The sequence below is a fragment of the Nicotiana sylvestris genome, chromosome 1 (assembly GCF_000393655.2).
Source record: "Nicotiana sylvestris chromosome 1, ASM39365v2, whole genome shotgun sequence".
Lineage (NCBI taxonomy): Eukaryota > Viridiplantae > Streptophyta > Magnoliopsida > Solanales > Solanaceae > Nicotiana > Nicotiana sylvestris.
The window spans coordinates 108,967,532-108,982,247 of NC_091057.1; the positions used below are offsets into that span (position 1 = coordinate 108,967,532).

Here is a 14,716-nt window from a genome sequence, read left to right on the forward strand (position 1 = left end):
ACCACACAAAGGTGACCATGGGCGCGCTGGCCCCTCCGCGGTCGCACGCAATTTCTCGCAGACCGCACTAGAGGGTTCAGAGACTGCAACTTCCTGAACATGCAACATCTGACTTTCTAAGCCTAAGGAATTCCGAAGCCCACTCAAAACTCACCCGAGCCCTAGAAACTCCAACCCAAGTATACACACAACCTCAAAAACATCCTACGGACATATTCGTGTACTCAAATGACCAAAATAACATCACAAGCATCGAATTAAACCTCTAGATCAATAAAATTTCTCAAAACTCTTTTAAACATCAAATTTCTCAATTAAGGTTTAGATCACGTCAAACGACGTCCGTTTTTAACCAAATATCAGAGGAATGACTCAAGTCATATATAAGACCTGTACTAGGCACCAGAACCAATAGACGGGCCCGATACCATTGCTTTTTAATAAGTTTTCACTTTATTTTTCCTTAAACAATTTCTGAAAATAATTTCACTTAAAAATTCATTTCTCGGGGCTAGGGACCTCGGATTCCGATTTCGAGCATACGCCAAAGTCCCATATTTTCCTACAGACCCTCCGAGACCGTCAAATCATGGGTCCGAGTCCGTTTACCCAAAATTTTGACCAAAGTTAAATTTATTTATTTTAAAGTCAAGACTTAACATTTTTCATAGAATTTCATATTTAAGCTTTCTGGCTACGCGCCCAGACTGCGCACGTAAATCGAAGAGACTCTAAATAACGTTTTCAAGGCCTCAAAACCACATAATGGATAAGCAAATAGGTGATGACCCTTTGGGTCATCACATGGAGACTCTTCAGGAACGGATGCAATATCCCAGATGGAGTGAGTGGATGGCTTGTGGGAATGGTTAAGGTTTGGTATGGTTGCGGGAACTGGAGCGGGCTTGCTCCCGCTAGGATGGTCGTTTCTTGATGGTGTACCTGCAATTAGAAACAATACAAGCGTATACTGTGCATGAATTTAAACGTGATGCAAGTTCTCGTCGGACCATGAATGCTGTCTTTGGACGGTTAGGATGATGTCCTTAGACCATGATGTCCTGGGCCATGAAGCGTGCAATAAAGGATTCACAGGCCATGAAATGATGCTCTCGGGCTTTGAGGATGGTGCCTCCGAACCATGGCGCCTTTGAATAATGATATGCAAAAGATTGAAAGGGATCCTCGGGCCATGACATGGTGTTCTCGGGTTATGAAAATGGTACCTCCGAACGATGATGCCTTTGTATAATTTGGCGATCTTTCAGCCCATAAGATGTAGTATGTGACGATCTTTTAGACCATGAAATACAGTATGAGGTGATCTTTCAGCCGTGCAGAGGCGATCTTTCAGCCATGCAGATGTAGTATATGGCGATCTTTCAGCCATGTGAATGTAGTATGCGACGATCTTTTAGCCATGCGGATGCAGTATGAGGCGATCTTTCAGCCATGCAATGTAGTGTGAGGCAATCTTTCAGCCATGCAGAGGCAATATTTCAACCATGTAGATGTAGTATGCGGCGATCTTTCAGCCATGCGGATGCAGTATACAGCGATCTTTCAATCATGCAATGTAGTATGAGGCGATCTTTCAGCCCATGAGATGCAGTATTGGGCGATCTTTTAGCCGTGCACTGTAGTATGAGGCGATCTTTCAGCCCATGAGATGCAGATGGAGGTAGAGCTTTACTCGGAAGGCAGAATGGTAGCCTTATGCAATGTAGAAATTCAGATGGAGACAACGTTTAGCCTCAGAAGAAAGAATGGTAGCCTTATGCAATGCAAAAGGAGACGGTATTTAGTCTTGGAAGTAAGAATGATAGCCTTATACAATGCAGGAATGTAGATGGAGACAACATTTAGTCTCGGAAGGCAGAATGGTAGCCTTATGCAATGTAGAAATGCAGATGGAGACAACATTTAGTCTCGCAAGGTAGAATGGTAGCCTTATGCAATAAATAAAATGGCAAGTGGTAATAGAGCTTTCTTAGCTGATAGCAGGTTGCAATATTATGACTGCTGGGGACATTGTAACATACAGAATGTCACTGGTGTGTATGGATAGCAAATATGGATAACTGCAACGGTTCTGAGAGTTGTATTCCCGAACAATGTTCGTCTCGTGAGTGTATAATATGATTGATGATTTCGCAATCCAAATGCCTGCATCCAAAGAAAAATCATGAGTTTTTAAAGGGGGAAGGTTAGTTTGTATCCCCGTTGGCCCTATTTGACTTGCTTGGCTTTGATCTGGTGATACTGTATGCATCATTGGGGTAGCATTGCTAAACAAAGCAATTTTAGTAATATGCATGATTTTGTAAAAATATGACATAATAATAATTTTTTTAGATGAATCGATGACTGTGACGCGGTTCGGGACATTACAACTTCTCTTGCTACGGAATTTTGAGGGTCTACCCCAGTTAAATGGGTTGATGCTTTTGGCTGTTGCTTGCGACGATTGGCTGAAATTACTTCGGATTTTTGAGGGTCCTCCTCAAAATTCTACTCCAGTTTCCAATTGTGGGGGGAAATGAGAATTTTATTGAATTGTGACCGAACCCATAGGGCTGCCTACGTATCCCCTCTTAAACAAGAATCAGGTCAGGCATAGTTCAAATTACATCATATACAGAAAGCATAAAGATTAAACATAGTAACACTTGACTGCATCTGAATTGATCGGCTTTGGCCAGACTTCTCCGTCCATTTCTGCAAGTATGAGGGCTCATCCTATTAGAACCCAGTGAACCATGTATGGACCCTACCAGTTGGGAGAGAATTTCATTTTGGCTTCATCCTGATGCAGAACATTTTTCTGTAACCAGCTGCCCCAGTGTGAACTGTCTCGGCTTGACTTTTTTGTTGAAGGCTTCGGACATTCTGTTCTGATAGAGTTGACCATGGAAAACTGCATTCATTCTCTTTTCGTCTATAAGGGCTAGTTGCTCATAATGACTTTTCACCCACTCTGCGTTGCCGAGCTTAGTTTCCTATATGATCCTTAGGGAAGGAGTTTCTACCTCAGCGGGAATGACTGCCTCTGTACAATAAACCACCATATAGGGGGTTGACCCGGTTGATGTGAGGACCGTGGTGCGGTACCCCAATAGAGCAAATGATAGCTTCTCATTCCATTGGATGCAAATGCTTAATTGTTCCAATAACATCCATTCCCCAAGCGGTGAACGACCATGGTGAGCTCGCTGCATTAAGCTTATTTGGAGGCACCTTTATCATGTCTGCATGTATTTGACAGCGCTGGCATTTCTGGACATACTGGATGCAGTCCGATTCCATAGTCATCCAAAAGTGACTAGCCCGGAGTATCTTTTTGGCTAGGACAAAACCGTTCATATGTGGACTGCAGGTCCCAGCGTGAAGTCCCTCTAGTAGCCTGGATGCTTCCTTTGCGTCGACACACCTTAATAATTCTAGATCAGGAATCCTCCTGTATAGGATTTCTCCGTTGTGAAAGAAATTATTGGACTACCTCCAAAGTGTGCATTTCTGACTAGGGTTTGCAAACTCTAGGTACTCTCATTTTTCCAAATATTCCTTGATATCATGAAACCAAGGCTTTTCGTCTGCTTCTTCGTCAATATGGGTATAATAAGCTGGCTGATCATGGATTTTTACTGGAATGGGATCAAATGAAATTCTTGTCTGGATGTTGTATCATAGACGACAGAGTAGCCAATGCGTCAGCGAAATCATTCTGGATTTTGGGAACATGCTTGAATTCTGTCTTTGTGAACTTCTTTCTCAATTCCTGTACATGATGCAGATATGGGAGTATCTTGGAGTTCTTGGTTTCCCATTCTTCTCGTACCTGATGTGTAAGTAAGTCAAAATCTCCAATCACTGGCAACTCTTGAATGTTCATGTCAATGGCCATTTTAAGTGGTAAGATGCAAGCTTCATATTCAGCCATGTTGTTGGTGCACATGAACCTGAGTTTGGCAGACACCAGATAATGCTGACCGGTTTCTGATACTATGACTACTCCTATGCTAACTCCTTTGAAGTTTGCCGCTCCATCGAAAAACATTCTCCAACCATCATAGGATTCTGCAATGTCTTCTCCTTTGAAGGATACCTCTTCGTCAAGAAAATACGTTTTCAGGGGTTCGTATTCTCCATCCACGAGATTCTCGGCAAGGTGATCTGCTAGTGCATGTCCCTTGATTGCCTTCTGAGTTACGTAGACAATGTCAAATTCACTTAACAGGATTTGCCACTTGTCTAGCTTGCCAATAGGCATGGGCTTCTGGAAGATGTACTTCAAAGGATCCATCCTTTATATGACATATGTGGTATAGGCATAGAAGTAATGTCTCAGCTTCTGGTCTACCCAAGTCAAAGCACAACAGGTGCGCTCTAATAGAGAATACCGAGCCTCGTACGGGCTAAACTTCTTACTAAGGTAATAAATGACCTGCTCCTTCCTCCACGTTTCATCATGCTGCCCTAGAACCCAACCGAAAGCTCCATCCAATACTGCAAGGTAGAGTAATAAGGGTCTACTTGGCTCGGGCGGGACCAAGACTGGTGGTGTTGACAGGTACTCCTTGATTCTGTCAAAGGCCTTTTGGCAGTCGTCGGTTCATTTGGTAGCAACGTCCTACTTCAATATTTTAAAGATTGGCTTATAGATAACTGTAGACTGTGTTATAAACCGGCTGATGTAGTTCAATCTTCCTAAGAAACTCATTACGTACTTCTTGTTCCTTGTAGGTGGCAATTCTCGAATAGCTTTGACTTTTTATGGATCCAGTTCTATTCCTCGGTGACTCACAATAAACCCAAGCAATTTCCCAGCAGGAACCCTAAATACGCACTTCACGGGGTTCAATTTCAGGTTGTACCTCCATAATCTATTGAAGAACTTCCTCAAATCTTCCATGTGATCAGTGGCCTTCTTGGATTTGATGATAACATCATCTACATATACCTCTATCTCCTTGTGTATTATATCATGGAAAATGGTAGTCATGGCCCTCATGTAGGTGGACCCTGTATTCTTCAGGCCGAATGGTATCATCTTGTAACAATACATTCCCCATGGCGTAATGAAAGCCATTTTCTCAGCATCTTTTTCATCCATCCAAATCTGATGATAACCAGCGAAGTAATCTACAAATGACTACAGCTCATGCTTGGCGCAATTGTCAATCAGGATGTGTATGTTCAGCAGAGGGAAGTCATCTTTTGGACTGGCCAAGTTGAGATCCCGGTAGTCGACATAGACTTGGACCTTCCCGTCTTTCTTTGGTACCGGTACGATATTGGCTAACCATGTGGGGTATTCTACTACCCTGAGAACCTTAGCTTTGACCTTCTTAGTGACTTCTTCCTAGATTTTTAAACTCATATCAGGTTTGAACTTTTTGAGCTTTTGCTTTACTGGTGGACACGTTGGATCGGTTAGCAGTTTGTGAGCCACAAATGACGTACTCAGACCAGTCATGTCATCATACGACTAGGCGAATATGTCCTCAAACTCTTTCTGTGTATTCTTTCTTTTCTGATGGCGATAGGTGAACGCTGATTCGTGTTTCCCTGATGTTCTCTGCATCTCCCAGATTGACAATTCGGTCTCGTCCAGGTTGGACTTAGGTCTGTTCTCAAAGTTCTCAACTTCTTTGATAATATCCTCTGGTATGTCATCTTCCTCTGAATCAATGTCCGTTTGTTGCGTTATCTCATTGCATGTCACAGTCATTGGTTCATCAAGATAAGCAATAGTATTGCTGTATAAGTAAAGTAATGAGCAAAAAAAAATAATGAGTGTTGATTCATAAGAAAAGTTAAAATACTTTGATAAATTGCATAATCATTTTGAACATTGGAGATCTTATTGTGGGAATTAAAATGCAAAAGGAAAATCATTTAGTAAAATAAAAACAGTGCATGATGCTTGTTTTAGCCTTACTACCCCGAGCCTCGTCGGGCTCTGGTTGTCCTGATGGTCCAGTTATTGAGGCGTGCCCCTCTACTTACGGCCTGTATGGAAGGGTCTTCCTCCCCCTCCTCTTCAAGAATAACACATCAGTCCATGTCATTGTCTTCTAGGAACAAGTTCTTCATCGATGCCAGTGCTTCTTTTTCGTCTGACCCATAAATAATATCGGCCGGTTGGAAGGTCTGCTCTAGATGTGGTATTGGCTGCTCCAATGGATAGTAAGGACCGTGCCATGGTGGTGACCAGTTGTTGAATTCCTCCTAGGTGTACTCATATCCCAGACCAAAAGTAATGCCATATTTCTTGAGCTTTATAGGCTTAGTGATTCCTTGGAGGTTCTTGCTGAGCCTTTGCCAGGTTCGTACCCACTCCAATTCAGTATGCTCTCGATCTTGTTATCCCACCATTTGTCTTTATCAACAACATTTACCCGTTCAATGTGATGGTAAGTCTCTCCACCTAGCTGTCTTCTTCTTTCGATTGCCAGAATGGTCTGACGATTGTATATAGGGTTGCTACCGTCACCATGAATGATCACTTCCTATTGATTCCATTCGAACTTTACGACCTGATGCAGTGTTGATGCTACGGCCCCAGCGGCATGAATCCATGGTCGTCCCAACAGTAGATTATAGGATGCTGGCACATCTATCACCTGGAAATCAACATCGAACCAGGTTGACCCAATTTGCAAGCATAGACTAATCTCCCCAATAGTGGACCTTTGGGATCCATCGAAAGCTTTCACATTGATAGCTCCATCTTTTATCTCGTGTAGTCGTTTACCTAACTTCTTGAGTGTTACCAGTGGACAAATGTTGAGGCTAGAACCCCCGTCGATCAGGATCCTAGTGATGAAATAGTCCTCGTATTGCACGGTAATGTGCAATGCCTTGTTGTGCCTTAGCCTCTCGGGAGGCAGCTCATCCACATGAAAAGTGATATCATGGCTCTCCAACACCTGTCCTACCATGTTAGCCATTTCTCTACCAGTGATGTTTCTTGGTACATATGCTTCACTTAGAACCCTTAGTAGAGCGTTATTGTGTGCCTCAGAATTTTGTAGCAAAGCAAGAATGGAAATTTGCACCAGTGTCTAGTTCAACTGGTTGATGACCGAGTATTCCTTGGACTGTATCTTTCTCCAAAGATCGTCCGGACCTGTCTCAATGATGGGTGACCGATTGGAGGCCTGGTTGCTTGACTCAGCTAGATGTTCCAGGATATAGACTCTACCAGTTCTTGTCATACCTTGTGCTGCAATGGTCTCTTCGAACCTAACCTTGCCTTTCCTTCTTGCCTCGGCTGTATAGTCCCAGGGTACAACCTTTGTATGGAATGGTTCCACGGTCGACATCGCCATTAGGATCGGTGTGGCTATCCTTACTCCGAACGGAGCACATGCCTTGGGTGGTAAAACTACAACTTCAAACGGTGCGGGTGCATTTGCTGGAGACATGAATTCTACCTCAATTGTCGCTGGTGTCTTTGGAGATGACGTTGCTTCAAAATCAAGTGGCACAGACATATTTACATCGGCGTCCCCAGATGGCTGGATCTGGACTATGATTGGATTAAGAGTAATTATTGGCTTCTTTGGGTCATCGCTTTCTGCGATCAACCCGATTGATCCCTCGAGATCCCAATCATCCTCTATTTCAATTATGTGGATGACTCTACCCTTATGATTAGGCATAGGGTTATTGCCGACATTTGGAGCGGGTTCCTTTGCCACATTAATCTTGTTATCAATTAAAGTCTGGATCTTGTCTTTCAAGGAACGACATTCGTCGATGGTGTGCCCTTTTATGCCGGAGTGGTATGCACAAGATTTGTTTGGGTTAACCCACTGAGAAAGGTTCTCAGGAGTTGTAGCAGGGATGGGGTGACACAACCAGCAGCTTTGAGTCTCACGTACAACTGGTCAATAGGTTTAGCAATGGCTGTATATTGTTTTGGAGGTCTGCGATCAAAATTTGGTCGAGGCCTAGGGAAGTTTTGGCGTGCATGGGGTGATAGATAGTGGGATGGTTGAGCATTGTAAGTTTGGTAGACATGTGTGGGTTGGGAATATCTGGGCGAAGTATACTGATATGTGGGAGGTGGAAGTGATTGATAAGTGGGTGGTGGAGCTTGATAGGAGGGTAATGGTGCTTGGTAGTTCGGAGTTGGCTGAAATGTGAATGGAGGTGTTGGGTAAGTTTGGTATTTGATGGGATATTTGGTTCTATGTGCAACCATTACGGCCCCACGTCCCTTTTCTTGGACACACCACCAGACTGTAAGGCCTTATTTGTAGCTTGCAAGGCCTCGAAGTTTGTAACCATACTGCTTTTGATGAACTTTTCAATCCTTTCACCTATCTTGATAATGTCAGAAAATTTGTGGCTCTCGATCATCATTAGTCATTCATAATACTGCGGGTCTTGAGCCCGGACAAAGAATTTGTTCATCTGTTCCTCCTCTAAGGAAGGTCTAACCTTAACAGCTTTGGACCTCCAGCGAGTAGCATACTCGTGGAATGTTTCTGTAGGCTTCTTCTTCAGATGCTGAATATAGAACACATCCGACGCATTTTCTATGTTAAACCTGAACCTATCCATAATGTCGGATACCATGCTTACCCAGCTTGACCACTTCTTCGGATCTTGGCTGATGTACCAAGACAAAACATCTCCTTTCAAACTCCTCATGAAAAGCTTCATGCAGATTCTCTCATCTTTCCCTACTCCAACCAGCTTGTCACAGTACGTTCTTAAATAGACCCATGGATCCCCTGTACCATCAAACATTTTGAACTGCGGAGGTTTGTACCCCTCGGGCAGTTCAACATCGGGCTGTATGCAAAGATCTTTATAGTTCAACCCCTCAATTCCCTTGCTTCCTTGAATGCCTTGAATCCGGCTAGTCAATTTCCTAAGTTCCTCAGCCAGGTTCCTAATGAGTAAATCTATATCATCAGACTCAGGTGTGCTTGCGATGGGTTGTGTGGAGTGTGGCATGGTCTCCACATAGATGGGGGTGTTATGGTGGGTGTGAAAGTGGTCATTTGTGGAGTTTTGAGGTTCTGGGATGAGTAGTGGAGTATTGTTTGGGAGATGGCAGGTGTCGCAGTGATGGTGAGGAACGGGATGGTTCTGTGGCTTTGGGATATTTTGTGGAGGTATGGGGTTGTGAGCGTTTGGGAAATTGATATCTGAAGTGGTGAGGGAAAATGATAGATTTGCCAAGTTCTGAACCTGATCAAGCTCTTCTTGGAATTTCAGCAATTTTTGTTCAAGTTGAGATGCATTTATCTTAGGAACCTGAGCACCATGACCATTAGTGGACTCTACCCGTTCAGTTGAATTCTCCTTTCTGACATTGTTCAAATCATCCATCTTGCCTTTGTTCTTGTTTTTGACAGGACTAAGAGGAGGAGTGTGTGGAGGGCCCCTGGATCTCGTGGAATAGGATGATGTTGCCAGAGTGCACGAACTAACCTTTGGGGAGGGAATAATAAAACAAAAAGGTAACAAGTTAGTAATTATTATAATAAGTGTTGCAATATTTAAACACAGTGCGGAATGTAAAACGTGTCCTAATTTGGGAACCTCTTTGTGCCTGAGGTAGGCCTAGTGACAAATTAATTTGGAGAACTTAAAATGATAAATGCCTCATTTTATTGATAGAAAATAAGACGAATCCACATTGACATTAAATAGATAGGAAATGAAAAAAAATCACTAATGGACATTGGCCTTATTACATTTTAAAGCGAAAAGACAAACTCCTATCTACTTAGTCCCAGAAGAACCTTCCCCAGATTCGGCATCTTTGCCTCTGTCAAACAGCCTCCCCAACTCGCGAAGTCGCAGCAATAGGTAAGCTTTGTCTATATGTCTGCCTTCATTTCCTTCTGCATTTTGGCAGTCTTCGACCCTCTTGAGAAACTTTCTTTCCAATTCCACTATGCCTAGCTCCAAATATCCCAGTCGTTTGTTGGCACTGACGGCCATGTCCTTCCATTCCTCGATTAACTTCTGGTTGGACTCTTGTATTTCGCGGTGTTTACTTTCGCACTCACAAATTCTTTTGCGTAGTTGCTTGTATTTGGCCTGTGCCTCGGCCCTTTTATCTATAATCCTGTGACCTCGAGCAAACCCTGGCTGGCCTAGACCATAATGATTGTCTTCTAACCAATCTAAGTAGAAAGGAGTGCAACCAGCATGATACCTATCTGACTCGATGGTATCTCTCCCCATTATGATTTTGCAGTGCCACATATGCTGCGCTTGGCACTTGTAAGGACTATCATCATTCTGGAAATCAGCCCGAAAATGACTCATCTTGTCGACCCTGGGTATAAACTGCTTCCTACCAGCTTGTCTCATAACTCGGAGAGGGACATAAAGGTATGTTCCTATCAGCCCAATCAATATCAGGAAATGTGCGTCTCGGGATGGGGCGATGAACTCCTCGGTCAGGTACCACTCGAACATCCATTAGACCTATTCTTTAGCCAGATTATCAAACAGATTAACCCATCCTTTGGCATCCTCCGGTTGAGCGAACATATCGGGGATGTAATTCATTCGCTTCGAATGATGGAAAGCGATGTGAATCACAATCCCTTCGCTGAATCTCTTGTTGGTATTCGCCCCTTTGAAGATGTTCCATGAGCCAAAGTTGAAGTAATAAATTGTAGCCTTCGAATTGTTTTGTTCCTCGTTGACACTTCTCCAAGGCTCTACATATGTCGGCAACGATCATGGGCACAATGCTGAACGTCTGCCCACCGATCCCTTCCATTATGGTCTTAGTTACCATAGCCAGCCTGGTGTGGATTCTTGCTTTCTTCATCAGAAACACGATCGGCCCCAGGAAACAAAACATGAATATGAATGTGCCCCAATGATGTGATGGAAAACTCGTCAGGGTAGGTACAGTAGGATTTGCTGTGACCGTACCTTTCATACAAATAGTCAAAAGAGATGTAAGACTCCTTTAGACATGTCAATTCCGGTTTCTTCTTTAAACCCATCATTTTGAGGAAGCCCTTGTCCTCTAGCAAGGGTGTCATTTCAATGTCCCCAAAGCAGAACACAGCCCTTTCACAATCCCAAAATAGTGTGGCAACTTCTATGATCTTGTTATTGGGTTGGATTTCTAGGAGGGAAGGCAGATTTCCCAAATACTTTCGGATAAGAGTTTGATCACTAGAGTGAAGATCTGCCCACCAGCTTAGTAGTCTTGGGTGGATGTTGGTGACTATGCCGAATTTAGGGACTTCGTGCCTCATATTTCTACAAGAAAAATAAATTTAGGCCCTTACCCCCATCAGACTCGACTATTTAATACCAATAATTAGCATGAAGCATTTAGTTCTCCAAATAAATGCACAGAACGTGGTGATGTCCGTTTGGGTTTAGGGAAACCCGCGGACTTTGGACAAGGCTATCTTAAAAGATCATTATGTGGACAACATAACTGACCCGGCTAGGTTTGACCATGATGCATGCACAATTTGAGTAGAGTAAGGTTTCTATGGGGTTATAGACTGGTACCCTTGAGCAGACAACTCAAGAGGAAAGGCACAGAACCGTCGACTGCACCGCTGATCGACTAGTTTTACCGCAAATATGCCTTTCCGAATTTAGGGGGTGATAATATAGGAAGAGCGCAATCATTCATTATAAGAGTTGCTATGGTATTTATTTGGCACGAGTGGAGTATGATGTTGAGCATGGTTATGCAATAATTAATAGCATGTTGGCACGTATTTCCACGTTAAGAAAGTAGTAAATATAGAAGTTTCATAATTTAAAGCAGTAATAAAAAAAGGAACAAAGGAGACAAGCCAGTTTTGCAGTTGAGAAGGAAATTGAATGCTTAAAGGGATTAAACAAGTAATTGCACACAAGGAGGTACAAATTCACAATAACAGTCTGAAATGGTAAAAGCCTAAATATCCCCAGCATAGTTGCCATGCTATCGCGCCCCCTTTTCCCCCTCTTATGCATCTGGAGATCGGGTTTATAACATTTTAGGATAACTCATTCCTTTTGGGAACTGGGTTTGGCATTTGAAGAGTCGCCACCTAATGATTTAAGGTGCATTAGGACACCTATAAGGGTTCACTTCTAAGTTCATTTGATAACCAGAGATAGGGTAAGGGCTTGAAATTATCCTAAGGGAAGGTGTTAGGCACCCCTCGGGATCCACTAGTGTGGTTACCGGCTAGACAACTTCTTGTGAATTTGTGCAATTTAGCAATTAGACAAGTATAGGCTCAAATAATAGGGGGATTTAAATTTAAACACATAAGAGTTTGAAAGAGCAATTAAAATATGAATTTTGAAAAGGAGTTACAGTTCTACAAATACTTGAGGATATATAAAAGAAGGGGGTCCTAGGTTTAAATATAATATGGATCACATCAATGTGATACCCGGTATAACACTCCTCAAAAGAGGGGATACACGTGGTATTAGTGCACCGATCATTATATCCATATCGACACTCCCCGCCCCATTAAGGTATTAAAGCGCGGATTAGTCTATACCACTATTGCGTGCTATTACCCTTCCCATTCCTATCAGTCCTGGAGGAACTTAGGTATACTATTCCTAAAAGAGAGGGGTATAGCTTACTTTTAAGTTTCAAAAGGTGAAAAATCTAAGGCGGCATACAAAACACATAGGACTGCACGTTAGGAGAAACAAGTAAACAAATAAGGAGCTCATGTATACCTCCTCAAGCATAGCACATAAATAGCACGACTTAAACACAATCAGGGTCTGAATTTAAAATACCAAGGCAAGGGGAGTTTTAATCTTTGAGGCAGACCAGTTTATTACATAACTCAGATAAGAAGTCCGAATCAGGCCTGCCTGGTGGTTGTAGCAATTACAACTTAACAAAGGCGGATTCCATTTTTACTGTTGTTATCACATAAGGCTTGCCTAAGTGTTTGGGTGATATCCTATGAACATGGTTTCTACTACTGATCCGGAATGTGGCAAAGCAATAACGAACGATTTGGATCCTATAGGAATGCTTTCTAACCGCGTTAAAGTAAAGAGTAAGGTTGTTTAAAACTGATTCAGAGTCAAACTAATTTTAAATTGGTTTCAGATCCTATAGGCAGGATATCTAGTATTACTCATTTTAATTCCTATAGACATGCTATCTAGCTTGATCGTAAAATGAAACAGGTAGGATTTTTTTCCTATAGGCATGATCTCTATAAAAGGGTACTGATTCTTACCCTTATGGACGTAATGTCTGATTTTAGTCGTTTAGATCCTAAGAGCATGGTGTCTAAGCGTGGCCATAACATGCAGAATTTTGAAACAAGTCCTATGGGCATGTTATCTAAATGTTGGATTAGACGACCAGAATTTAACAAGTCATATAGATAGGTTTTCTAAATTCAGAGTTAAACATGCAGAAAATAAGTCCTATATGCATGACATCTAAGAGTGGTAATAAATATGCAGAAATTTAAACAAGTCCTATAGGCATGTCTTATACCCTTCTACAGCTAAACATACATAATTACTTATCCCTTTTCACTAGCCAACCCCAACGTTTATTACAACTTATTACAGACCAAATAATGAATTGCATTAGAAAAAGTGTAAAGAAGAAGTTACAACCAGAGGGAGCCTGATTCTTGACTTCCTCTCTGAGTTATGGAATAAACCACCTTAAACGCCATTGTTTCAAAGCCTTTCTCAGACTTGAGTGTGTCAAAGTTCCCTAAGGGTCTCAAGGGGACCCTGGGCAGTGCTCACACCCAAGTTTGCATAACTAGATAGAGATGAGTGCAGTGTGGAAGGGCCAGCCCTTATGTGTCCAAGTTCAGAGGGAGCTCATGGGTCCCAAGGCAAGGCTCACATAAGAGGGGAAAAACCTAGGTCTAAGAGTATAGTGGAAGTTCAGAAGCAGAGATTTGCTAAAAACTGGGTTGAGAATAGCAAGGGGTAAGGGTAGTTTGGAAAATAGTAGTAGTACAACTAAAATTATACAGCATCAGTAATTGATCAAAGGGGGCAGGGGTTTGGGGAATTCATTGTAGGTAGCATATGACCTTATGAGGGGTCAAATCTGGACATGCACAACAATAAGTGATGCTGGCATGCCCATAAACCAGCCAGAGGACACAACACATAGAGAGGATTTGAAGCATATGATCCAGGGAGGGTCAGGTTTGGGTCATGCACAGCAATGTCTAATGCTGACATGCCCTCAAACCAACCAAGGAATACAAACACATAGGGGATATGGGGTTTGGGATTCATAAGTCATCATAGGTGACTGGAAGAGTTCAAACATTAGAAAAAACGTTAATTCAGAAGGGGAAGGGGTAGATCACAACATGCTTAATAATGGAACTCGATTAAACACAAGCATGAAATAGGTAAGAGTGCGAGAAATAGTAAAGAAACATGTTGTTGTTGATGCTGAAGATTAATTAATACCAGTAAAGAAGCAAATGCAGAAAGAAAGTAAGCAAATTTCCCACAGCCTATCCTTGGCTTTCAGCTGACTAGGTAAGGCAGCAACACAAATACTAATAGAGAAAAGAGAGAGCGATTGAGATGTGTGTTCTGAAATCAAGTGTTCGTGTCCCTTCGAAAGAAGAGAGGTGCAGGGTATTTATAGTTTTTGAAAATGAGTGAGGGAAAAGTAATAAGATACAAAATGGAAACAATCATAGGTCAGAATCAATTACACAAGTGATTCCCTTTAATTAAGGAA

The 14,716-nt window shown here is 42.3% G+C and overlaps 2 protein-coding genes across 2 annotated transcripts; both read right to left on the reverse strand.

Annotated features, from left to right (window-relative positions):
• Positions 1-3,655: 3,655 nt before the first annotated feature.
• LOC138873123 (uncharacterized) lies at positions 3,656-4,303 on the reverse strand. Its single transcript, XM_070151562.1, has one exon. It carries the CDS (start codon positions 4,301-4,303, stop codon positions 3,656-3,658), a length of 648 nt encoding a protein of 215 aa, XP_070007663.1.
• Positions 4,304-6,512: 2,209 nt separating this feature from the next.
• Positions 6,513-6,953, reverse strand: LOC138873129 (uncharacterized). Its single transcript, XM_070151570.1, has one exon. It carries the CDS (start codon positions 6,951-6,953, stop codon positions 6,513-6,515), a length of 441 nt encoding a protein of 146 aa, XP_070007671.1.
• Positions 6,954-14,716: the final 7,763 nt, after the last annotated feature.